Source organism: Barbatula barbatula (genome assembly GCF_947034865.1).
Source record: "Barbatula barbatula genome assembly, chromosome: 7".
NCBI classification, from domain to species: Eukaryota; Metazoa; Chordata; class Actinopteri; order Cypriniformes; family Nemacheilidae; genus Barbatula; species Barbatula barbatula.
The window spans coordinates 537,316-564,902 of NC_136770.1; the positions used below are offsets into that span (position 1 = coordinate 537,316).

General features: G+C 39.8%; 4 protein-coding genes across 8 annotated transcripts in view; 2 read left to right on the forward strand and 2 right to left on the reverse strand.

Moving 5' to 3' along the window:
* Positions 1-11,518: 11,518 nt before the first annotated feature.
* On the forward strand, positions 11,519-14,504 carry pjvk (pejvakin; the record flags this gene model as incomplete). The annotated part of the gene is made up of 6 exons (XM_079461210.1): positions 11,519-11,729; positions 13,126-13,321; positions 13,413-13,554; positions 13,759-13,876; positions 13,946-14,089; positions 14,203-14,504. The coding sequence occupies 6 exons, from the start codon at positions 11,519-11,521 to the stop codon at positions 14,502-14,504; spliced, it is 1,113 nt and encodes a 370-aa protein (XP_079317336.1).
* A 2,081-nt stretch (positions 14,505-16,585) lies between these two features.
* On the reverse strand, positions 16,586-22,460 carry senp2 (SUMO specific peptidase 2). 3 transcript variants are annotated; one of them, XR_013786913.1, is made up of 18 exons: positions 22,154-22,451; positions 21,533-21,588; positions 21,321-21,427; positions 21,133-21,211; positions 20,736-20,820; positions 20,459-20,621; positions 20,229-20,335; positions 20,071-20,150; positions 19,938-19,995; positions 19,771-19,849; positions 19,539-19,688; positions 19,178-19,309; positions 18,863-19,069; positions 18,592-18,671; positions 18,260-18,344; positions 18,078-18,173; positions 17,787-17,999; positions 16,848-17,673 (listed from the first exon to the last, which is right to left on the reverse strand). XR_013786913.1 is itself a non-coding variant. In XM_079460428.1 (17 exons), the coding sequence occupies exons 1-17, from the start codon at positions 22,294-22,296 to the stop codon at positions 17,928-17,930; spliced, it is 1,779 nt and encodes a 592-aa protein (XP_079316554.1). In that variant the 5' UTR covers positions 22,297-22,460; the 3' UTR covers positions 16,586-17,927. The 3 variants fall into 3 exon arrangements, 2 of the variants coding, with proteins under 2 accessions (XP_079316554.1, XP_079316555.1); XM_079460428.1 differs by having other exon boundaries at positions 16,586-17,999; positions 22,154-22,460; XM_079460429.1 differs by having other exon boundaries at positions 16,592-17,999; positions 21,834-22,427.
* Positions 22,461-23,246: 786 nt separating this feature from the next.
* On the reverse strand, positions 23,247-25,127 carry cUnh21orf58 (chromosome Un C21orf58 homolog; the record flags this gene model as incomplete). Its single annotated transcript, XM_079460766.1, has 7 exons — positions 23,247-23,435; positions 23,696-23,823; positions 23,909-24,020; positions 24,111-24,275; positions 24,458-24,531; positions 24,927-24,984; positions 25,071-25,127. 7 exons carry the CDS (start codon positions 25,125-25,127, stop codon positions 23,247-23,249), a joined length of 783 nt encoding a protein of 260 aa, XP_079316892.1.
* An 882-nt stretch (positions 25,128-26,009) lies between these two features.
* The window catches only part of pcnt (pericentrin), a 28,552-nt gene continuing 26,974 nt past the window's right edge, over positions 26,010-27,587 (forward strand). For all 3 annotated transcript variants that reach the window (XM_079460459.1, XM_079460460.1, XM_079460461.1), the window contains exon 1: positions 26,010-26,260. In XM_079460459.1, coding sequence (XP_079316585.1) covers positions 26,213-26,260 — 48 coding nt within the window. In that variant the 5' untranslated portion in view covers positions 26,010-26,212. The remainder of the gene's footprint in view (positions 26,261-27,587) is intronic.

A 27,587-nucleotide genomic window follows, 5' to 3' on the forward strand; every position in this document is an offset into this window, starting at 1 on the left:
CTTTGTCCCGAAGCTCCGGCTGATCCCACCTCTCCAGCTTTCCCTGGATCACCCTGGACATTCACAAAACCAAAATATACTGATATAATCAAATCAGATTATCATTGCCTCTCTTCATCTCATTCTTTTATAAATGATGCTGCATTGCTCCAGCAGGTGTTATCAGACACAGTGTAAAAAACAACAACTTCAAAACTTAAGTTAAACAGCTTCATAACATTCTTAAGTGAAATAAATGAGCTTTATGAGTCAATTATATTGAACGGACAGTCCGTACAATAAAATTAAAGCCACAATGTGTCAATTTGGACCGCTAGATGGCGCACGTCCAAAACAACAACAAAAAGCAAAGCTAAATGACGTCACGTAGAAGAGTGGAATTATGGGACATGTTGTTTTTACACTGTGTTGTATTATCATCATGTTCATCTTCATGTTGTTTTGTAAATCATAGATTGATGGATTACACTGAAGCCTTTAGGTCCGGGCAGACCCATAGGTCCTGCTGCTCCTCTGGTACCAGTCGACCCGGCTGTACCGGGATTCCCATCGTCACCTTGTGCTCCCTAAAGACAAAAATCAGCATTTCTTTATAAGGACAACAAACATTTACCGTACATTTATGCATTAATTCAAATTCTTTAATCCAAAGCGATTTACAATGCATAAACATTTGTATCTGAATATGTGCAATCCCTGTTATGGAACCCATGCTCTTACCACTGAGCAACAGGAAAGAGTTTGCCATGATTTTCTTTCAAGAAGATTACCTGTGGTCCGATCTTTCCATCTGTTCCTTGCATTCCCAGCACGCCAGTCAGACCCTAAAGAGACATGCCATATAAGAAATTAGTTTTCGACAAAATAACCTCACGCTTCGTTTGGAAATGAAGGGTTTTCTACATGATGCATTAGACGCATCACAGAACGGCTGCATCCGTGTTTAGCGTGCACGCTGTCAGATATAATGTTTGTATAGATATTATTCAGCATATACATGAATATCACAGAACAAAATGTTTTCTAACCCTTGCTCCTGGGATTCCGGTTTCACCGGTTCGACCTGGATCTCCAACGCCACCTTTGAGTCCTGATGAGCCGGGAACACCACGTTCACCTAGAGCTCCCTGAACACATCACACGCAGATTATACATGACGTCACATTGACTAAACCATACAACTGAATGACATTATAATACCTGTCTGCTGGTGACAATGTTTAGTTTTAAAATGCACAAACTGACCAAATGTTTGAACCATTTTCTGCTCACAAAATGTTTTATGAACTCGGTTGATTTGAGGTGAATACATGTACAAACCTGTTGTCCCAGCAAACCATCAGCTCCTGGAAAGCCTCGGTTACCTGGAGCTCCCTTTAGACAAATTAAACATCATAATGTCACGAACAGCCAGTAATATTCATGTAATGTTTTCCGACCAATCAAACATCACCCACCCGTTCTCCAGGAGGACCCTGGGACCCCGCAGCCCCTGCGTCTCCTCTCGGCCCTCTCTTTCCTTCCTCTCCCATCGGCCCCAATTCACCCTGAGCTCCAGGTGGACCCTTCAACAACACACACAACACCAGTCATCAACAGAAGCGCTGCTCAGACGATGACAACTGTTGTCAGGACACAAACACTCACAGACTCTCCTTTAGCTCCCAGGTCTCCTTTCAATCCAGGAACCCCCAAATCTCCCTGTGAGGTACAAACAAATCATCCACACGATCGGAGTGCACTTCCTCAATCATTTCTACTCAATTTATCACACTGCTCATGTTTTACCAATTGGCCTTTGGCTCCTGAATGTCCAGTTGATCCTTGAGGTCCAGGTGGACCATGCGGTCCAATCAGTCCAACGGGTCCCTGCACACCTGGAACACCCTATAAAAAAATAAAAGATGATGATGTTTCCCCCAACAAACAGAACATCACACACATTTTAGGAACTCACTGATGGTCCTTTAGATCCGGGAGCACCGTCTGTTCCCATTGGCCCCTGAAAATGCCATCAACACAGATCAAAGCACAACCCATTTAAACACCGTATTTGTTTTCTTTCTTAAGATCAGGAAAGGTGAGAGCGACCTGAGTTCCCTGTGATCCCGGTGATCCCTGTCGTCCTGGTTCTCCTCTCGAGCCCTGGAGTCCACTGGTTCCTCGAGGTCCCGTCGCTCCCGCCTCACCCTGAACAACACCACATCTCATTCCTCGTTCTTTTTTTCTGAATACGAACAACTATTATGTATGAGATCTGCCATCTGTTCTTACACTCATCACGAACGCTTACCTTCATGCCGGGACTACCCGGAAATCCCGGAGATCCAGGAATTCCCATCAGTCCCTGTGAACAATGAGAGAGTAGAGTTCATCAGTGTTTACTGATACAAACGTGCTCCACATGTTCCCAACCTTATATAAACATCAGCATTCCTATAAAAAAAATGATTTCTAGTATTATAACGTTTTCGATGCAGTTCTTATTTTGGTGGATGCTTTCAGTCACATACCAATGGCCCTGGTTTTCCCACATTTCCTTCAGGACCACGCTTTCCCTGCAAACAGAAAACACGGGCTAAAAATGAGAAAGAAAAACAGATTTACAAACAAAAATCACAAACAACAGCGATCTCTTACCACAGGACCTGTTGTTCCAATGCGTCCTCTCTCACCCGTCACACCGATTGGACCCTATGACATATCAAAAATGTGTCAGTTTTAGAAGTGAAATATGACTTAAAAGTCGAACAAAATGAGAAGGTTCTCCATACCGGAGGACCCACGAGCCCCATGGCACCAGGAGATCCTGACCCTCCCTTTAATAAGAAAACATACATTTAGTAACACGATTACACCACAGAGATGCTAATGCTGTAAATGTTTGTGAAAGCCATCGTGTGAATATATTGGCTCCAAATGTGAACTCTGACCTTTGACCCCACAGCACCCGACTCTCCTTTCGCACCCTGCACACCTGGATGACCCTACGACAGACATCAATCCTCACTTTTTACCATTTTCATTGTTGGGTGAATAATCCCTTAAAGCATCAGTGAAGAGATTTAACTCACCTTTCCACCTTTCATTCCCCCATGACCCGGTAACCCTGGAAACCCTCGGGAGCCCTAGACAAGGCAAGTTTATTTATATAGCACATTTCATACACAATGGTAATTCTTTGCATAAAAACGCACCGGCCCATTATTTACGTACCACGGTCCGAACAATCTTCTCATGCTCAAAGTCGAGTCAGACCGCTAGACTATGATGCCCGTAACCTCACATCAGTGTTTTTATGTGTGATGAGCTTCTTGCATCGCTCTTTTCTGTGTTTAAATGAACTCACCTGAGAGCCGGGGAATCCTCGTTCTCCTATATTTCCAGGTGGTCCTTGCTCGCCCTGTTACACAGATAACATGAGCTCGGGAAAACTTAACGCCGGGAAAGGTCGTGCCATGAATTATTGGTGAACTTACATCAAGTCCCGGTTTCCCCGGAGGACCATCAGGCCCCCTCGGCCCGTAAGAGCCCTACATGAAAACAATCTTTACTGCGCTGTCGGTGACATTTAAGACTCAAAATATTCACCTTTCTATATTTTTGGTCATACCATAGGTCCGGGTTCACCCATGTCTCCTGGAGCCCCCTGAGCTCCTGTTGGACCCTGAGAGACACAGACGATAGAAATGGATCAATATTGAGCTAAACACACATTGAGATACATCCACTGACATACTAAAGTCAACCTACAGCTGGACCCGGTGGACCTGGATGACCTCTCTGTCCTGCTTCACCCTGATCACACAAACACATTTATCTCAGTATCTCTCTTAAATCCTGTGACTTTGACGTCTGTCGTTCTGTATTAAACGTAAAGGCATTTGTGAGCGTGTAAAGATCCTTACAGGGGCTCCGGAGAACATCCCTGCCAATCCATGCTTTCCATTCTGGAATCCAGAAGCCATCTGAGACGCAAACTGATTCTGTAAAGTAATGATGTCATTCCATCACCAGACTGAAACCATGCGACACATCTCACGATAAAGCTAAACCCATCTGAAATATCCCATCATAGAAGCCAGAGTGTGCTAAAGCCCTGATTGATTTTACAAATCATGATTTTATGGTCAAGTTATAACAAAGAGCAGATCGTCCTGGGATTTAAATACATCTTAGAGAGACATTTTAGCAAGTTTTTGAAAAGCAGATTTTGTGGGTAAAATAGATTTTTCTCATTTGTACTGTATGTTTTTGATTCAAACCCACTGTTTTGACATACTGTAAACAAATACTCAACAGAGATAATAATAAATAAAGATTGTGTTTGTTTTTCGTACAATGTCATGATCAAAAAAACCCAAATCTCAATGTAGTGTAAAGATAATATCACTCACCCCTGGAAGCGGCACCCCGAGAGGACCGGGCCCACCTGGCATACCTGGAACACCCGGTTCCCCATCAAAACCAGGTGGACCTGAGACACCCTTCACAAAAAAACCCATGACTGATCGTAATCATATCATATGAGGATGCATTCATTCAGATTAACTCTTTAGATTTGCTGTGACTTTACATTCTATAAAATAATAGAAAGTCACTATTTGTAGTACATGACTTTGGTCTGTTTCTAAGGTTAAAGGTCATGTAACAGAATGTTAATGACTGTATGCTATTATGCATTATTGTATTATACGTTAAAAGTCATTTTGTCCACATACTCGTCTTCCTTTGATCCCTGGATATCCTGCTCGGCCGTCTGCTCCTGAAGGACCCTGTGAGATGAGATGAGATTTGTAATAGAAACGTATGTGTGTTTGCATGTGTCTTAAAGGGATACTTCACCCAAAAATGAAAATGTTGTCATCATTTAGTCCCATTCGAGTTGTTCCGAATGAGTATAAATGTCTTTGTTCAGATGAACACAGAGAAAGATATTTGTAAGAATGCTTTTAACAAGACAGATCTCAACACCCATTGACTCCCATAGTAGAAAAAATACAATGTAGTCAAATGCGCCCTAGAACTGATTGCTGTCCTACATTCTTCAAAATATCTTCTTTTGTGTTTGTGTTTTTTTCGAGTCAATGGGTGTTGAGATCTGTTTGGTTATGAGAATTCTTACAAATATCTTTCTCTGTGTTCATCAGAACAAAGACATTTACACACTTCTAGAACAACTGGAAGGTGAGGAAATGATGACAGAATTTACATTTATATCCCTTCACCACACAATGCATTATTATCTCACCATTGGTCCGGGTCGCCCGGGCACTCCTACAATCTGAGAATAAAAAAGAAAACACATAAAATACTAGAACAGTATGAATCTGTGCAGGCTATAAGAGGATTAACACCTATAATATATTAGTTTATAATTACATATAATTGTGTATGAACGGCACAATTATAGACTCACATTAGGGATGTCACCGGGTTCACCTTTCTGGCCCTGAAAAACATCCACAACTTATCAGAACAACTTCATTCATATAACAAACACATCATCAAACGGCAGATGCTTTAAAAGACGTTCACGCACCTTTACCACGAACGTTTCTGAAAACACAACAGGTTGAATTAGTGTGTGCTGGTATATAAGAAAACATTTAAATCCAAGTCAGATTATTCATGTCTGAGTGGGAATCACTCACCGAGTCTTCCACGGGCGCTGGCAAAGGTTTGACACACAGGACAGCACTCTCCGTCCGGTGTGATGAAGTGTTCACACGCCTTCAGCTTCTCACAGTGGATCTCCTCACAGATCACTCGTCCATTATCACATACACACATTCTGCACGGATCCGGCTTCCACATATCATTCTCTGAATACACCTGATCACCATCTTTACAGCTTTTTATATCCTCTGTTCAAAGAAAGGGCAACAAAGGAAAAACCACATTAACTTTTTTTAATGGTGATTGTTTTCCTCACTCTTAAAGTCACTTTGGATTAAAAAAAGAAAATGTTTCCCAAAGATGACAACATGTTTATTTTGCCTCATGTGTTACTCAGCTTGTCCAGCAGAGGTCAGTTTTGACATTCCAGACAAAAACTTGGTTTTCATGTTTACAAATGTAGTCTTTGAGGTAAATTGAGGATTATGATGAATGATCTTGTAGAAATAATAGGATTTTTATATTTTTACACATCAGCCATCACTTCCGCTAACATATTCCAGATAGATACAGTGTTTTACAGTGGTAAACCGGTCACCTGGTGTTACAATAAAATCTCAAATCTTCCCCGGTTTGTAAGAGATGGAATATTACTAATAATCATAAACTTTTACAAACACTTGTCTCAAACAAACCCGATCCAGACACTTCGCCCGCCCCAGAACAGGTTTCTGATTGGTCAACAGCTCCTTTTTTTATGTGACGACGAGGGCGATTGATAGACGATAGACGATAGATGATAGATGATAGACGATAGACGATAGACGATAGATGGATATACATTTATAAATGTGTTCATGAATGATTAATAAATAATTTACAAATGCATTATAAAGCAGTTATAACTGCATGAATAAAAAGGGGGATTCTTACGAAATACCTGCCAAATAGTGAGCAGGTGTAAGAAAAACAACACCCTTCAGTGTCCAGTCTGACAGACTACAAACAACATCAAGATAATAATCAATCTGCTTTCCAGTCAAATAAATGATGAATAACTACATTTATTAAGCATTTATAACATGTGAGTTAAACATGACTCACTATTTGGCAGGATTTTTGTTAAAATCACTCTTTTTATTCATACGGTTATAACTGCTTCATAATGCATTGGTAAATGACTTATTAATCATTAATGAGCAGATTTATAAATGCTTTATAAAGGAAACCTTGATGTAAAGTGTTACCGGTGATGGTTTTAAGTGTATTGACCATATAGATATTGACACTAGCTAGAGGTCCCACTAGTGAACACATGAGTAACATGTACCTATAAATCATATAGTATAAATAGAATATTTAGACAGTTTGAGAACTAGATCAAGGTCTCCATTCATCCGTGTTCAGTTGATGGGTAATTTAACATATATGACACACACCCTGTAATTTAGGTCTGCAGTTATAGAGACCTTCAGACTTTATTCTCTCAACCTATTGAAGATTCACACATTCAGTCCCTATATGACATCACAGCTTCATTCCACCAATTAAAGCTGTTTCAATGTACTACTAATCTCTAAGAAAATGTCATTTAAAAATATGATGCACATGAGAACCAACTACATTAGTTCGGGAAACCCATGTTATAAGAAGCACTCAAGGGTAGCATCACACATTTACTCCAAGGAACATTTCAAGGGTTTTGTTTTCATTCTAAGTGAATTTCTGTGAACAGTCATCAGCAGATCAGCAGAGATTCTACAGCGCACATCAAACACGTATGATGAATTCACATTTCCCTTCGTGTGTCTTTCAGTTAGTGACGCAATGATGAGATGCTGAAGGATGACAGACTGAAGTGACACTGTCATCAAGTGATGTGATGTGACTCTGATAATGAGTTGTGAGAGTGCAGACAAACCGCTTTATACACGCTAAGTGTTCCTTTTAGACCTTTGCTGGCCCTTCTTTCATTAAAGACTAAAGAGGTAATTGTTTTGACGAAGCCTAAAATTATGCCATGAAGACATTCCAAACACTTAACATGTCTGAGTGAAATTTCCCCGTGTACTTTGCATTACAAAATCATCAACTTTAACAGATATTTACAGACAAAATTATAAATGTCTCAAATCAATCTATACAAATGTAATGTGGCCTACTTCTGATGTTCAGTATATGTCAGAACAATACAAATACAAAAGGGTATTTTTTATCTCAAGCACCTCATTGCTGAATAAATCATTGACTCGCTCATTTTACATTGTGAGTGATTATTTGCAGTCGTCTGACACAAACATAATCTATAGATAGACATTATAAATATGTCAGAACACTTCCAAATATAAAGAGGAACCTATATGTACATCTAGAGGATTTAAGCAACAGTGAACAGTCCTGTGTGTCTCCTATTCATTCATCCAAAGTGATCTGGCAACAGCCAACCGGTCTCATCAATCCCATGTATTCATAAGGACTTTTTGTAATCTTTGTATTGTTGACGAGAGCGTTTGAGCAGCACCTGCCGCTGTGTGAATGAACGCCGGTCTGCTTCTGAAAAGTCAGTAAGTATCAGTTTGGTGGAAAAGCACATACGGTATTTTAGGAAAACCACAGCAGCCTCTATTATAGGTTGTGCTTAACTTTAGCCTGCGGGCAACTTTTATTTCTGTCAAAGCACAGAGGCACGCCCTCCGTCTGAACATCTGAGCAAAAATACACGTTGGGTTTCATTTCTCTACTATAGAGGCGTGGAAAGAATGAACTTTGTATTAGTCAAATGGTTTTCTCTTCAATGCTGTTAAGTTCTGGAGACTTTGTGATCGACATGAGAGAGAGGATCACACACACACACAATTCTGTACTACAGCACACTGAACACTTACATGTTAAATCACTGTGATTGTTTTTCTGAATGCATTTGCCGTATACGTTTGGGTGTGTCCAGCATCTTCTTTTGGACGAGCTTTGACCACAATTGATGGCTTGCTTTGGTCCATATCATTACACACAAGGCCATGAAACTACACAACACAACAGCACTGTTTGCTGTGTACAACACAAACCCAAAATCCATCATCACAGATTGAAATATAATGAACTCTCATCATTGATAAAGATGCGTATACATAATAAAGATTTACGTTTATTACTTAGTATATTTATATCTATATGAACCACCACGTGGTTTTCAGACAAATCTGCCCAAACATGTTTTCATTTGATACCAGGTTCTATATCTTCCAGTTTTGACAAATTAACCAAAGAAAAACTAAACAGGGTTTAGTTTTACTGTACTGTAAACTGTACAGTTTCATCCACAGAAGCTTTCTTTAGTGGAAAAGGGTTCTTCAAACTATAAAAAGGTAAGAAAGTCTTTTAAAACCTTTGACTGAAAGGTTCTTCAGAGAAAAGCATCATTGTATTGTTGAGTATGTAGATAAACTAAAACACTTATTTTCACCCTTTACAGGCTTTATTTCTCTGCAATATTAGAGTTTCACAAACGATTCAGCGAGCGTGACTCTTCACCTGTCCCGTCCCGTCAGTAGATTGTGATGTTACTCACCGATCTTCACATCCTGACACCTGATGAATAACACCTGAGACCAACAGATCCCCAGCCATACACATATCCGGAGGTGATGAAGTCCCGTCATGGTCGGGCCTGGCCCGTGCCGTCCTGAGGAGGTAGAGAGTGTAAAAATCACAGCATTCACTCCACGAGATGCCCGCTCCACCCAAGAGCACAGCTGCCAACCTCTGCACACGCTCTCCTAAAACTACAGAGCGCTCATGAACCTCCGCCCTGTGGTTCTTCCATCCAACCTCTCATCTACTGACGCAAAAATAACTCCTTATGAAGAACATGAAGGTGAATGGATCATATATCATGACATTACAAAATGATCATTCATCACGAGTGCAACTGCTTTATTTCATTCCACTAAAGATTCATTATTCATCAAAACACATGTTTGTAGATTATCCAATGGGTCATAAGTACAATGTTTCTTTCTGACAGGGTTTTAAAACACACTGCTTTGATTTGGTTCCATAAAGAACCTCTTACATCCGAAGAACTTTACTGTGTCACAAAAGGTCCATTGCGGCGAAAAAAGGTTGTTCAGATGTAAAAATGTAAGAAAGACAGAGATGGTTATTTAAAGTATCGTTGGCTGAATGGATCTTGTGGATTTTGGTTCTTAGCATCTTTATTTTGAAGAGCGACAGAGACGATAATCTTTATTTTGTTCATTATATGTCCTGTTCACACTTTAGGAGTTGTGTTATACTTCTGTGTATAATGACAATAAATATTGTGTGACAAGTACTGTAGACCCGCCATTCACGTGTAATGTTAAGCATCTGACATGTAAACATATATGTTACATGTGAATGCATAAAGTGATAAACATGACCGTTTGTTGAGCTAGAAAACATGAATTAGTCAACACCTTCATTAATATTCATGAGTTTAAGACTCATCAACAGACATTCCTAGTTTATAACGTGTAGCGGATTATGACAGTGACATAAAGAACATGAAGAACTGAGGCGTTGTAAAACATGTAAATGTTTTGGGACACATGGGACACGTCAAGCGTCTGATTGGTCTCTTATGCTCAGCCCGCCTCACACAAATCTGACTTCAACACAAGTAAACAGCTGTACAAGTCTTTCCCTTCCATTCATTTCTCCAACAGTTGTTTGTTCAGTTCATTTCATTCCCATTAACATCAAACGTAACATCATAATGGCCGTGCTAACACAGTGACCTCAGACTGGCACCACAGAATATCCCTGTACATGCGTACGGCCCATAAACAACTCCACACAAAAGCTCTTTGACACCATTAATGTTTTACCAGTGTGACTGACCTCAGTTCACTCCACCCATCAGTGAACACGAGGTCATGATGACTGACCAAATCCTTCCACAAATACATTTCACTGAGAGAAGAATCAACACATTCTGAGGAACGGTGAAGAATACCCTGAACACACTGACGTCACATGTCCATCAGAGACACACAAGTACAAAATGACAATTCTCTCATTATTAATTCATCCTTGTGTCATGTCAAACCTGCGACCTTCTTTCTTTAGAACACAAAACATCTTGTCTGTCTCTTTAAAAGCACGATCTGGTCTTAAACATGAATGTCACGTTTTAACACACATTGAACATCAAATGATGGAATTTCATCAAGTCCCATTTTTAAGAACACAACATAAAACTATTGAAACTGAAAGCAGATGTTATTCTGGTGAAACATCACTTAAGTTTTGTTCGGCTTGGTTTAGCATGAAACATGTTTTCTGTGGATGAAGCTGACCTGAAGTCAGTATCATAAGAAGAAAGAATGTTATAAATGAATGTGTTGGATGTGCTTTCCTTGTAGACAGTTTAACCTACATAAACCAGTCAGGGAAATGACAGCATATGTTTAAAAATGTATTTCACTAGCAATTCACTAGTCAATATTTCAAATAATGAGTTGAAATGACTTGCACTCAGTTTTATTATACCTAAAACCAGCCAAATCGACCAGTGTTAAAAAGGTCATATGAACTCTCACAGTGTATATATAATCCACACTTTGAGAGTGTGGATTATACATACACTCTGAATGTTAATTTGACCTTTTTAAACACTGGCGATTATACTGTGTACAGAATTTAAACCAGCAGTGTAAAACAGACGTGATGGTATCAGGAAATGAATTTGAAGTGGATAAGACACAACACATATGCTAGAGAACACCCAGATCAGTTTCCACCCGCTTCATTATTTATCAACAGGGTGGACAAACCCTCTGTCGACTCATTCAGTCTGAAACTCAACTCAATAAACTCAAACACTGACGTTATGATCAAGCTGTGTTGAATCACAGTCATGTTCGCAGCAGCGACGAAGAATTTCGTGAAGCAGGTGGGGGACACGGGTCGACTGGTTCATGTCCCGAGCCTCAGCGAGGCGGATCGGTATCAACCCCTGAGTCTGGTGACCAAGAAGAGAAAACGACATTTCTGGAAGAAGACTAAATACGCCTCGAGTCCTTTCTCACTGAAAGACATACTCGTGGGAGAGAAAGAGATCACGGCAGGTAAAGACGTCACTTTATATCGTGTGCAAGAGGAAATTAAATAAGTATGGGATAATCCATGGCTAGCCGTGCATTGGATGACTGTAATGTACGACATGGAGGCCAAGAACCATCCGGTGCTTTAAAATCCTTTAATGCACAGCTAGCTCTTCATTATCTACTTATATCACGGTCATGTTCCAAGTTAATGCTGTTATTGATGTGACAGTGCAATTTTTGAAATGAAATAAATTTTCGTCAGTTAATTTCCTACATTGATCAAACTGACTGGAAACGACCTTTTGGCCAATCAGAATCCAATATTCCTACAGACCATTACTGCATCCCAATTCCCATACTATCCGTATTTGAAAATATAATTAGTATGACGGTCTACTTCTTCCAGACTTCTTTTTTGATGCTGTCAGCATCTGTTTGACATTTTAATTCTACGGAGTAAACCGTGTTTTAAAAAAAAAACGGTCTTTCAAGCGCCAGCGCCGGCCTCTTTTTCTGCGTGTCAGAGCGTCAAAGAAGTTCAACTTTTCAGTAAAAATAAAACGTTATTTACATAACAACATGCGAGGAACATGATTGGTCAAGCTCGAAAAAATTAAATGACGGCTGAAACACCCGTTGGAGCATAGTTTTGTACAAATGTAAATTTAATTTTCACTTTCAAAAACTTTTGAATGCATTTCTAGCGTGAAATTCGAATTTTAACTTTTAAATATGTGATCGGTTATTGCAAAGACGCTCTCTGCTTATAATTCAAATAGACTTCAGTTACGCTGTCAATGAAGCCTGTCTCGCTAAGATGCCTTTGTGCACAAATGCTATCTTTGAACATTGTCGGCTATTTGTCACCACCACGCTGCAAACGTTTTCTTTTTAAAAGGAAGTAAAACGTGGACACACCTAACGGCTAATATTACCCACAACTCACAGCGAGAGGGCGGGGTTTAGTGACGCTCCACTGCATCAATAAAACGAAATAACTGATGCATCACTAAATTGATAAGAGTTACACGTTACATTTGAAACAATTAATGCATAAATACTTAAATGGAAAGAACAGCTGTATGGCTGTGTGGGACAGTTAATGGTCACAATGTTTACATTTACATTTAGTATTTTAGGAGATGTTTTTATCCAAAGCGACTCACGAAGAGTTCGGGGAGCAATAAGCGATGTGTCATAAAAGAGCAATAGTACATTAGGAGCTAATACAAAGTTGCCTAGGCAACCACAGCCACATCCGTATGCTGTCCCAATGCGTGCATATGGTTTTGCTACACACTAAAATGTCCATACTTTCCATAACACAAACACTACATACTTTAAGTGCATAGTAGGCGAATTGGGATGCAGCACATGGCATATACAATAAATATATCACCCTCTCATTGGTTGACAGGGGTCTCGTCGTATCAGCTCCTCAACTATGAAGATAAGTCTGATGTTTCCCTCACTGGGCGTCTGAGCAACCATCTCATCCACGATGTGGGCGTCAACATAAGCGGTTCAGATTCGGTGGCGGTGAAAGCTTCTTTTGGAATCGTGACCAAACATGAGGTGGAGGTTCCCACATTACTCAGAGAACTCAACTCAAGGTGAAGAGCACAGATGTGTGGATGTTCATTTGATGTGATATTTCTCCTGAGAAAAGGAGTCAGAAATGTCACTTTCTGTTCTGTTCTTCAGGAAAGTTGATCTGGATCACTGTTTGATCCGTCAGTCCAGAGAAAGCGGTCGGATCGTGTTGTGTGTGGTCATGGAGAGCATCCGCACCACGCGTCAATGTTCTCTCACCGTTCACGCTGGAATGCGTGGAACCACCATGAGGGTAAACCGAACACACGTGTGACCTCTCAAAGCTTTATTCATTTACATTTGGCAGATGCTTTTCTCCAAAGCGACTTACATTGCATTTATATATATGTATGTGCAATCCCCTAGGATGCAACCCACAACCTTGCGTTGTTAACGCAATGCTCTTAACACTGAGCTTACATACGAGTTCTCTGATGATCTTTGTCTTGTACCACAGTTTCAGATAGATGACGGCCGAAACCCTAAAGGTCGAGACAAAGCCATCGTTATTCCGGCTCACACCACTATAGCGTACAGCGTGTTTGAGCTTTATGTGCGTCTGGACGGTCGTCTCGGTGAGCGTTTCTCTTCTATTCAATATATTTGTCTGCTTTCATTGATTTAACCAAAGTGCTTTGGATCAGATATATGTGTAGCGCCAGAGTCATTGGGAGGGTTTGAGAAAGAACAGATCCGTGAACAGCTCGGAGGAATCATCGGACGCTTTTCTGTGGGGAGACTCAGGAGATTCCTGTCGGGAATCATCTACGGGAATCCGTTCAGAGCAGGTGAGACGTTCCCTGTTATGGTCGTCATTTTGGGTGCATTTCCAAAATGTGCTTCAGATTGTATCCAGAACACCTGTTGCGGTTGTTGATGTCTCCCTCTGTGTTTGCCGTAGACGACAGAACGTTTGAGGAGCTCACGCACTCTGACATGTACATGGATGATGTGGTGACGGATTATTACGAGAAGGCCGCCAGCATGACCGACCTGTCCACGACTTACCTGAGAGACGACAAGCACACGCGTGTGAATCTGCTGAATCACAACATAGCTAAAGGTCCGTGTGCTCTGTGTGGGATGGGTCATCAGAGACGTGAGACTGTCTATGGATGTCTGGAATGCTCCTCGGGTGGAAACAAATACGTCCGTCTGCACGCTGTGCCATGTTTTGACCTCTGGCACAAAACTCTGAGGTGATGAATGGCGATGAACTTTTTTATGCAGACACTTTTTTATATGACTGCAAAATGAAAAAAGAACACTTTCACGTTTAGCTCCGGTTAAGCTGTTCGTTTATTTATCCTTTTTTCTACGAACAACGTACGCAAAAATGTGTCCTCAGATGATTGCTTTGAAATTCCTCATGATAAAGCTTCAGTTGTTAAAGACGTCTTCTATCAAGTACAGGACTGTCTGTTGGAAATGAATGTTAGACACAAACTTTGTCATTGGTGCTAAACTGTGCATTGTTTACATCATTACATATTCATCCTCAAGAGGATTTCTGTCAGTTTTTGGAAGGACAGGAAGCAGATATTCTTCGAAATGATGTGAAGGGCAGCTGCTAATTTCTCCATCACACTGAATAATTGAAGGATTATGAATTAATGATCGTGTGGGTCACATGATGACAGAGGAAATGCAGTGAAACACACACCGTGTTCCTGTCGTTTGGGTTAGCATGCTAACAGTCTGAAGCGTGCAGGGTTACATCATCATGTGCGTGTACTCGACACCAGCGCCTCACAACACACTAATGCATGGAAACAAATTCACTGTACTTGAATGTATAGCATACGGGTCAAGAACACACATTAAATCAATCTTCACAAACTCACGACGTGTGCTGCTATACCATCGGTTTTCTCTTTTTAATGACAAAAAGAAGACTGAATTTAGTTCTTATAAAATCTCATGTTGGTGCTGAAAATATCATTAGCATACAGATAGATTCTTGATTTTAATAAGGGTTTGAAGGGAAGGAGGTGAAAAACAAGAGGGACTGACAGGGAAAGTTATTTAAGGAACAATGATTATTTTTGGTCTTGCACAGTAGATTTATAATAAGCTCAGATATATGTCAACATTTTGATTAAATACAACATGTCACTATTAAGACATGTAAAGCAATTTTGGGGTTTTGTTTATACGTATACACACTAATTTTACATGAAACCATTTACACACAAAGAAATACTGTTTAAATGCAAGTAAAAAAAAGTTTCTATTTGAATTCACCAAAAATATGCAGCGCATATTAAAATATAATTTGTTAATGAAATACTTACATATACTTAAAAAAAGATGTGGTACCACACGCAGTTTCTACCAATCTCATATTAATCTTGAGTACCTGTACAGTAGTATTGCATACGTCGTATCTTGGAAGAGTATTTAGTTTGATCAAATGTATAAAAGAGAGACACAGCTGTACGATTGTTTCCAGAAAAAGACGAGCTGCAGGAGGCGGCAGTGGGACAGAACTACGAGCACACAACACATCATCCCTTCGTGTTTTGTATAATATGCACGTACAAACACAACTGCCAACAAAACACAGACATATGACTTAGTTTGACTTACCTCATGCAGTTCACGTCCGGCATCTTTTAGCACTGTGACCGCTCCATCTATCAGTTTCAAATCCAGCGTTATATGCACTCTATATGTAACATCTGTCACTGAAATGCCGTGAACTAGTTGCAGCGCAGCCAATCTTGATAAGCGGTCTTCCTATCGCTCAACGGCTGACCGTGGTGACGCTTTTCTGGAAAAATTGCCCAATAAAAGGATTAGGATCCCTGTGACGAAACAGGAATTCAGACTTTTAAAAAAACTGTCCGAAAGAAGTTGGAGTGCTGGTGAAGTGTATCAAGCCCAGATATACTATGTCATACGTCCAGATTGTTTTTGAACAAATTGACCATGTTAAGCATGAGAAGTCAGCATGTGTAAAAGTGTAAAGATGTCAGAATGCATGAAATAGCATGTTACCAAGCCTTTAACATACGTGTTTATTTTTGTGATGTTTACTAAGCCACTGAATTATTTTTTAGAGTGTATATACACATAAAGAGGTATATAATCCTTGGCAAAATGTCTCACTTTGGAAAATTATTATTATTCAAATATATTATTAAAGATGTATGAAAGACTTTGTAAATACGTTGAGTAGTTTGCAAATTAAACTGCAGCTCTTTGAACAAAAACAAAATAACAAAACATGAGCGAGGCTTATCGAGTCAATATTCAGGCGCATGAATAACTGCTGTTTATGCATTTAGTGTTATGACCATGTTTTACACCTCATATTCTGATGGTTTATTGATCTTGATTGGAAATTGAAAACAAATATTGTACATTCATGCCCCCTGGACATCACTTCTGGCCACTAATGTACATATACACATGACACAAATATGTACTGCATTAAAGATACAACAGCGCCATCTATTGTAAGTGTTACCCTACTAAACTGCTGCATATTGATGTGAGGCGTGTTTTTTCAGTAGGAAAAATGAATGAGTGGCAGATTCTTTTCACACCTTTATTACTTACAAAAATAATGACCAACATTCTGCATTAATGACAAAATCTGCACATATGCAGCGGCCCTTTTCATTTCTATACGAAAGCTCACATCCAACGCTCTGCTCATTCACAAACATTTCCACATCATATACAATCAAACAACATCAAAAAAGCCTCACGGACACAAATAAATAATAGACCTTTCTCTTCTCTTCAAGTGAGAAATAAAGCACTTTTTGATCCTGAATTACTGGATGAGAGGACTGAACTTCTGAACCGTCCGTTTGGCCCAACAGCACTGTTTCCAATTTCCAGTTCAATCAAAAAACAAGTCTCATACAGCCACAGCGATTATAAATATAGCATTTAGTATCCAAATAAAGGCCGATGCATTCTGCTCCATCTCTACACACAGGCAACTCTAAAACAAGCGTGGATATTAGCACTGAAGCCGTAATATTCATCTTCTTCAATTTACTTCTACAGCTTTAAAATAAACCAGCTGTTCAAAGATCAAGGCACTTGCAGCCAAATACATTTCAGATCCGCTGAATACTGTCGTCTTCAGTGCAGGTACCGTCAGCGGCATGCGCATGAAAACATGCCTGTGTTCAAGATGCAAAACACACAAGTCCTAACATAAGTTAACACATCACTGCATCTCATTCAAGCTAAATAAATATCTTACTCGTTCCTTAAATCAAATATGACATGTTACTGCCGCAAAAACTCTGACAGATATCTTTATTGTAAATAATGTCCATCGTGTGACGTTCATCCTGGATATGAATGTGTCTTGCTACTTTGTGAACTGGGACCTGCTCACAGTAAAAACCTATAGGGGGCGATAAGAATACATTCTTGGAATGACGACAAAACCAACCTAAAGGGCTAAACACATGCCGCACACATTCACACCCCAGTCCAGCGTTCCGCTCATAGCCTCACATCTCTAGTGTTTGGATTCAGACAGCAGGCGCGTAAACCAGCAATCCGCTGTCCTGTTTAAAGAAGTGTGTGGAAGCTACAACTGAAGCCGAATGTCTTTAGAGCCGGCGCTGGTCCTGTGCTTTGGTCATTATGATTCAGTCAGAACGACTGCAGCAGCTTCTGGTTGAGAATCTCCCAGATCATAGCTTTCCTGAAATACGGCATGTGATTCTAAAGAGAAGCACAGAGGGTGACTCAATACATTACATCTAATCTATTCATGCAAATGCACTTGTGAAGAAGCGGTACCTGTCTGAATGTGAGGCTGCGCCCTCGGGCCATGTAATCTGCATATTTGCATACGAACACCCCGCAGTCGCTTCCGTTCTTCTGCTGGGGGATTTCCTACAAAACATGATTTTGCAGGTATAATTGGGTTGTGCTTTAACGGTGTATCAAAAGAATGAGTCAACCATGAAACAAGTGCATACGGAAGGTCGTAGACTGCTCACTATCCATTTGGAGATGTCCAGATCTTTGCCCTTCTTCACTTTATACTCTTCCTTCAGATAAAGTCTGTTAAACAGACAGAGTCATCAGGTCAATGAGGTGTGAGAGTGAGAAGATGATACTGACTACACAAAGATTTGTTTTTGTTGTTCGTTTAAATATTTACTGTTTAAAGAAAATGGCCATCGAATCAACTTAAGAGGAATACTGATTATATTAATTATATTAAATCTGTTAACAAACAAAATATTGTTATTTGTGAAAAGTTTGTAATGGTATATTTATTGATCTGCACAGGCAGTATCTCACTCACAGGATCATACTGCAGATGTCATCATGCCTTTGACCCATGGAGTCGTACGATTGCACAGACTTTGATTTAAAGTCAACAACCTATGACAAAAAAAACTATTTAAAATATTTGGATCACGATTGATAAAGCTTCACACATTCCATATTCTGATTCAAGCACCACAAAATTGAAAGGCAGTTTCATAAAAACATCTGCATGAAAACAAAATCTTCCCGGACCAAATATAAACACGGCCATTATTATGCTATCAAACTAAACGCAGAATACTCACAGCAAGGGCCCAGTGAACACCCAGGTGAAGAGGGATCAGAATGATGTCATTCGTGAAGAGATCTACAGCTTTAGTCCAGCGCCGTACTGCTGCGTGTCCACCACTGTGTAACTTGGGAAAGAGGAATGTGCTGAAGGAATAAACCTTCCTGCCCGCTCCGTCCTGTTCACTGCGTGACATCACTAGATTCATGTAGAAGTTGATCACCTGTGAATGAAGATTACAAATAAGCTCTCTGTTTGTGAGAAGTGAAACTACTTCTGTCAGATGAAACATCTGAACCACATGCAGACATGAAACTCGCAGACACACTACCTCATCATTGAGCCAGCTGCCGTCCTGTAGGGTCGCCAGATCCCTCTGTGTGATGCGTAGTTTAAAAGCACTACACAGAACTAGGTTTGGATCAGACTGAGCGAGAGCAGCGCTCACCTCCTGCTGAATCTCCTGTTACAAAACACACACAACCAATGTGACACCAATAATCCACGAACATCCAGACGGTTATTATGACAGAATAAACCCTGACCGCTTACTACACGTCTACATGTCAAGTTAGTTCCTAATTAGATTTTTTTAATTTGAAATATTTTTGGTTCATTTTTTAAACCAATCTAAAGCTGGTATGAGAAAGTGAACAGCAGAGAAATATATTCCCATGTAAAACAAAACAAACCTTGCTGAGTCTTGGAAACTCTTCAGCGGCATGTCTGACTTTATCAGTAAGAGCGTCAGGTCTGGACAGAAAGAAAGATCCTGCCGCTACGTCGTTCTCCTTCAGATTTAATCTGGCTTCAACATCAGCAGACAAATCCACATCTACAGGCTGAAGAGACGTACATCATTACAAAACAGACCACTTTGAAGTTGAAATGTAATGTTTGAATAATCATTTGTGGACAACTTACGATGTTTCTTGAAGTTTGACTATCCAGATCTCCTTCCTTTACATCACTTCCTGATATGGTCCGACTAATATCTATCGTTCTTTATCAGAGCCGGAATAAACAAGCATGTAAATAAATGCAGTCGGGCTGATAAAAATGGTAAAATAGGGAATTGAGAGCAGTGTTACCTGTCTTTATTATGTGTCTGTGATATTGGATCCCTCCAGACAGTCATGTTAGGAATTACTTAATTCAAACAGAAAGATAATGTAATTGATATAATGTAAACATTTCAAAAACACAGACCATACATGATCTCACCTCTCATCGGAGCAGGTCTGCTTATGTCAGTGTTGCGACGAAAGGAAGTGGACTTCTGTCCATCAAGAGGGAAAGTTGAGCTAAAGAAATGAGAAATTGTTGTTAATGTCCTCTGTGATGTAATTGTCAGAAGTACAGTCCACCTGATTTGAACATACATCGGAGGCTTGAATCGTCCAAACGGCAACGGTTTACTCTTGGAGTATTTCTCTGAGGCCATTTCCACAAGCATCCTGTAATGCTCCCGATCGCTCTCTCTCAACACCTGAATCAAACACAACCACAGAGAAATCATCATCATCACTTCCACAAACATCTCCGTTTATACCAAGCAAACAAAAGAGCTCATCCAACAATCCAACTGAAGGTAAGAGGAAAGCTGTTGTACCTCTTCGACGGTCAGGCAGGGTTTGTGTGCGCGGCCGGCGGGCTCCGTGTCACATGGTTTAGTGTTGAGCTCTTGTGTGTTGCAGGACGGCATCAGCTTCAGAGATCTGCGCTGAGGAATCTCTCTGCCTCTGTCCTGACTTCCTTTATACAACATTCCTCCGCTGATCGTGGGAGATAAACGCACGGGTTGTACATCATTTCTGCTCTTTTTTCAGCACATGCGTTTCAGATTGAAAGCTACCATTTTCTCAATTCACAGAGTCAGCATGACTTACTCAGGTTTCCTTAAAGCCTGTGGGTTATGGTGAACGCAGAGCGCTGTTCTCTCTTTATTTTTAAGCCCCATTTCCACGTGTTTATCTGAGAAGAAACATCATTACACATAAGCCACATATCACATTTGAAGCTGCCTCTGTCCTGCCATTTAGGAGTATTTAATGCTGCTCGCATGTGAAATAACACAGCATATAAATGTCATGAGGTGAACGTTTCAAATATATAAAAAGAAATGATCAAGGATGCTTCGATTCTGCATAGACGGGGAGGTGATCATTTGGATTTTATGCTTCACTAAGGCCTGGTTGTGTAAAGACGTTTACACATGTGTGCACGTGTTACATGGCTTACAATGAACACTGAGAACACAGGAAACCAACAAACAATCTTACTCACCCATCCCGCTGTTTTCCATCCATGTGCTCAGGCTGTTGCTGTGTATGTCGTCAATGCCCATAAACTCAACCCTGTTGACCTGCGGCAGCGCACCCCCGGGAAGACAACATGCAAAGCACATAAACCCAAAGCAGATGTAAACAATGAAGCGTGCGTTACAGAAACACAGGTCGATTATACAAGCACACCTGCGTGAAGGATCTCTGCTTTGCATGTTCGCCATTTCTGTGGCGTCTCGAACGAAACAACCCTGCGATCCCGGCAAAGGTCTTCTTGACCACCCTGACGATCACATCTGTGAGGTCAATGACACAAACAGTCATTTATCTGATCTGTCGGTCTCGCTAGACTTCAGCCAACGCTATAAATGATACAGATGTGTAGATGACTAAATATTCACCATGTCTAGGTCTTTTGACTTCTGGATGTTCTGCAACACCATCAGCAGAGTACACGCTGCAACACACAATAAATCACAAGTAATTCACCGCCACTTTCTGACAGCAAATGTATATTTGTGTTATAGATACAATTCTGGAGATATACTGTACAATCACCATGACAACATAATAAGTCAATTCAACGTTGATTTCTTAGTAAAAGCATAGTAACCATGGTTTTAGACAGATTGGTTACGACTTGTTTTATCATAGTTTTACCATAAATATCCTGGTTACTATAGTGAGACCTTAATACATTACCATGGTTTTACCACTTATATCATTTTACACCTCTGGTTACTGTAGAAAAAAACATATCTACCATAGAAAGTGTTTAGTGCAGACAAAACTGTGATTTTAAATCATCAAAGCAGTCAAATAAAGTACATTAATTGTTTATTCAAAGAGAAATGTCTCGACGGTAGAATTACAGTAAACAATAAACAGTGTATTTACAGTCACTTAAAGCCAAATGTAAACACTCTGTGTAACGACAAACAAAACATTAGTCAACCAACTGACACCAGTCAAAACAAACTCTTGAAAAGAAGACAGAAGCCATTTTAATCTCAATACTTCACCTTTGATAGTTACGTTTGGTGGGCCTGCTGCTCTCTGTGCCCGCGGCGCGCGCGTTCCCGTGCTCGCTAGGCCAGGCTGCGGATCTCCCACCAGAAAAGGGCACGAAGAGCGACGATAATCCGTCAACTATCCATTCATACATCACAAACCACCGCGACGAATAAGACTCGGTGTCGTTTGTTAGTGCCAGGTCTATACCGAAACCCCTGGAACCGAGAAAAGGATGAGCTTGCGGTTTCGATATCGTTCCGTGCGTTACTGCGTCATTGATGTGTCAACTGCGACACGTCTGACGTAAACTAGCCCGCCCACTCTGAGCGCTAAATGGTGTTCATAGAATGGCACAAAAACGAGGTTTTATTTAAATGACATCACAGTTTAATTTACATCGCTGGGTATTTGGTCATTTATGTCTGTTGCATATTTTACATCAGCATTTAAAAGAAAGTAACGTGACAATATAGAAAGCAAAGAATCTACTATGCGACGTCATCTAGCCAATCAGAAACGAATGTGAACATCACGTGTCTTAACGAACAGGAAAAGCGCGTGGGTGTGCTTACGGTTTTTAAAAGTTCTATCTTCGTGTACGGCAGAGAAATTATATGATGTCACTTAGTTGATAATAAATGATCTAACACAATCTAAAAACCATACAAAATTCTGCATCAATATCACAGTAAATGAAATAATCAATTTGATAAATATAATGTGGAGCTCGACATTGAAGATGAAGAAGGATTTGTCTGCATTCTGCATTTTAGGCTAGAAAAAAGAGAGAGAGAGATCAGATATAAGGACAATTGGTTTGATGTATACATATAGCTACTGTATGTCTAATATAAAGAGATACAAATACCTTTTGTGTTTACTATGTTTTAACAGAGGCCAAGAGAAGCTCTTGAGTTCACATCATCAGTGGTCATTCTATAAAGATCATTCAAAACATGAGTGTGTACCATAGACTCACAAGAGCTTTCAGCCATGCTTCAAACCAATATAAATTAGAGTAATTAAAATATCTATTTGACAGCAAATGTGTTCATGTACAGTTAAACAACACCAGTTTTATTTGAGTAGTGTTGTTAACTCTCACGTGTGTAACGGAGGCAGAGTGACTGGACCAATCACAGGCTGCACCGATGTCTGATACGTCCTGCCGTGTCCTAATGGCATCATAGGGGGCCAAGACGAATAACCAATTGGAGGAAGAGGTGGTCCATGAGAACCGTAGTGATGATGGTGATGAACAGCGCCTCCTCTCACTGTTGAGTCATGTTGCTAAACAACATCAATATCATTGTAACCTACATCTCTCAACCACTCTGTGCGTTGTAGATTATGTTGTATATTTTGGTATATTATTGCTTTATTTTTGTGTATATACTGTATATGAAAGTATACTGTTATTTGTAAAATGTGTCAATTGTATTCTGGACTGTCTGGAGCACGCATTTTTTTATTTGATTTAATCTTATATAGTAAACATGAGTGTAAATGTAAACATCCCATACACAAGCCCCCCCCCCCTGCATGATTACCTGTCCTGATAAGGCTGAAGGTGTGACCTGGCTGGCTCCACCTCCTAATGGAAGGGCCTTCAGCATCATATTGTGCATGATGATCTGGTGTATTTGAGCGTTCTGCATGAGCATTAACTCCACCATGTCTGTTTTCATAACAACAATAAAGATCTCTTTGTTAAGGCCGGTGACATTTACAGTTGTTGCCTTCTTTATGTATTTAATATCTACCTTCTTTTATACTGCCTGATCTGTAAGGGAAGGTCTGTGGGGGCGGGATTTGTGCTATGAGAGGCTGTTGCTGTGGTAACTGCTGGATAATGGTGGCGGGCTGCTGTGGAACCTTATGGGTGGATAAATCACATTCATGTGTATGTCGAGTCAGTGTGGTTTAAGTGAACAGAAGTATGGAGAAACAGCAGAGTTTTCCTACAGTGTGTTGAATGATTCGGGGAGGTTGGGGGTCAGGTGGAGGTTGTGGAATCTGATGGATGGGAGGCACATGTTGAGGCGGCCAATGCAGAGGTTCATAATGACCCGGCCTGCGAGCTCCACCCCATGTGTGTGGCCTTCTCAGATCTTCCATCATATGTTGCTCCTGTTAGAGTTTCATAAAACAAGTTTAAGTTTTAGTTTCATTATAAAGTTTTGGGTAAAACTGCTTCTATTCTAGAAACTCGGCTTCTATTTATATGACAGCTTTGTTCACTATTGTGTTGTTTTCTTAGCTAAACTCTGCTTATAGTGATAATGTTTTTGTTTAGATGGAATGATCAATACCCTCAGTCGCTGGAGTAAGTTCCTCTTGCGCCTCAGTGCGCTGTGTAATGCGTATGCCTGTCCATCATAACTCCCTGTGAATAAATGAACAATCACTCATTTATGATGTGTTCTATGTGTCAAACATGTGTGCATCCTCATATATGGTTGTTTCCAGTGCATGCTGATAAAAGACAAAGACTAAATGCACTGTTAGTTGCTTTGGATAAATGCATCTGTCAAATGCATGAGTGTAATGTAACGTGCCCAAGTTTGCTTTTGCACTGAATCAACTGTGATTATTAGAAGAAAACACATCATCTGTCTGAGTATAAATAACCTGCACATTCATGCCAGCATTAAAACATCATCGATGCTTTTCTCAAACACACAAATCTTTACCCCAATGATTACAGACAATGGATGTCAAACACACAAAAACTGTAAAACTATAGTGTTAGTATAATATTTGCACTCATAACTTTCATACTTGTGGAACACGCTGAAGCCTCTCGTTCACTGTTGTCATGTCTCTCATTTTCTAGTCTCTAAAAAGGATTAAACAACACATTACAGAAATTAATAACTTTATGATCATGTTTCGGCATGATGGATGATTATTCATTCAACTCACCTTTTCCAGCATTTTCAGTCTCAGTCTTGTCATGTGGTCAACCATTGGATCTGCCATTTTACCAGCAGCACCTTTTTGCCTTGTGTCAGCTGATTTAGTGTGTTATTTTAAAAGCTAATCCAGAAACATTCTCACAGTCATTTGTATAAGTCTCTGTGTCGCATTATCTCATGATTCCTTGTCTTCGTTGTCAAAAACATATATGTGTTCCTTTGCCCAACCCACGTGTTGCTAAGTTACACGTCCATGTTTTGTTTATTTGTAATATTGTGGATCCTTCCTCAGTGCACTTTAATACAAAACTAGGCCGTTTGGTGCATATTACACAGTGCATGTTTCAATATTATATATGGTTTATAGATAATATGTTTAATAGTACTTGTAATAAATTATTATTATATTAAAGTAAAATCTTGCTTACAGATTTTTAAATACTGGTATGTACACTTTTAATATAGCTTCCTTTATATTGTTCCACTTTTTCTACGTTTCAGTTATTATATTAGAGCAAAATAATGCTGACGTTACATCAAATATCAAATATAAATATTCATATTTTTATCAATTAAAAATGAAATAAACATATTTTATTAATTTTAAGGAAAAAACAAACTCAAATGTTGCTTCGCAAACATAAACAACAACAGTCGCGGAGTTTACTGTCGCCCGGGCTTTTACCCGCGTCTCTCATCTGTCAATCATCCTGACGAGACCGCCACAACAAACGCACAACCTGCAGAGAGGGGCGTGTCTTTCACTCTGTACTATAATAGGTTGCAGCAGTTGTCAATCAAACGGTCCTTGTCAGAAACTTTTGTAATTGGTCAGTCACTCAAATTGCGTTTAAAGGAGGGAGTTTTCAAAGAGCAGGCGCGTGTCTGCCGTTCTAAATATCATTGGCTGAAAGGTTCACATACTTTGTTATGATAGGTTCTCACAGACTGTCAATCCGATAAGGGCGTGCACAATCACTTCGCGGCCATGTTGAAATTTCCAGTGACAGTTACTCCTTAAGAAACCTCTGAAGTCACAAAACATTCCGAGAAAATCGTTTGTGGAGTTTTTATAGAAACGTGTTTTCATTCTGCGTGGCGCCCGATCGAAAGTTTCCCTCATTCCCATGAGATTCTTCGGTCCAGGAGATGGATCAGCATGAGAGGCAGAGGAAACTAGCGGCCGGACGAGCAAAGGTGGGCGCTAATGTTAGCACAGTTAACGTCTTTGCACAAGCTAGTAGAGAGTTTTAACTCACTTAACTTCAGTATTTACTCGAGATCTTGAATTGAATCAGTCACTGGTTTAATGTGGTGCTTTTCCTTGCTTCTGTATCAGAAGTTATCACAGTCGCTTCTATTGTTCTTTACGCAAATCTTAATATAAACTTCTTTGAATGCCTCATTGTTTAATTCAAGGGGAGCTAAAATGCTTTCTTCAAGCTGTCATACAGTTTAAGTGGTTTCATAATATAGTAAGTTTTAAAAGGTACGCTAGTCATTGTTCTTTGATGACGTTAAAGTTATGAAAACTCCGTGAATGTTTTGTAAAAACTCTTTAAAAGAAGAAACTTAAGATCTCATTTTAAACAAGTGTGAGTGAGTCTCGCTCGTAAAAACGTCTGCAAACTTCATTTTATTCACGTAGAAATGAAGTCATTTTCTTGTTTATTTCCACACCTTAAATCATGTGTACTACTTTCTCTACATTCGTTATTTAAACGCTTTCTATTCGTTGAATGACATTCTTGTCAAGTGACGTGAAGGAGACGCCTCGCTAATTTCAGCTCTTTTCAAACTAAATATAAAAACACATTTGGTGTATTTCAGGAAAGGAGAGATTCAGAGGTTTCCTCAAGTTTTCTGTGCTCTTTGTTTGAAAATTAGCTTTTTGTTTTGGCCTCAGAAATTGATATTCAGGTTATTAACTCAAAGTGCATCTATAAACCTTCATTTGGTTAAATCTGATGTTGAAGACCTCATTGTTCAGCTCTGATGGCAGTTAGTTACCATGGCTTTAGTAAACTCTCCAACCTTTGATCGTTCAGCAAATCTTTTAAACGCACACTTTGGTTACACTTGTCAATAAATAAGATTCTACTTATTAATGCATTTGTTAACATGAACTAACGATGAGCAATACTTCTACAGGATTTATGTCCAGCTATTATTAATACATTTTTAATATCAAAAGCAATAACTGTTAACAGTTCATGTGTAATGAACTAAACATTTGTACCGGCATTGACTAACTTTAACAAAGATGATTTATCAAATACTTAGCTCATTGTAAGTTCCTGTTAGCTAATGCATTTGCTGAAGTTAAAAAATAGGACCTTAGGTCGGAGCCGATAGATATGCTTGTGTTTAGCGCTCCTCCGGCGTAAGGTGCTGTTGCGTTCCGGGTGACCTGAATCTCTCTCACCCACTTTGCTTCCTGTCCTCTCTCGCACTGCACTGACAAAGACAAAAGGCCAAAAATAAATCTTTTTTTGTCAAATATAATTCACACACACTACAGATT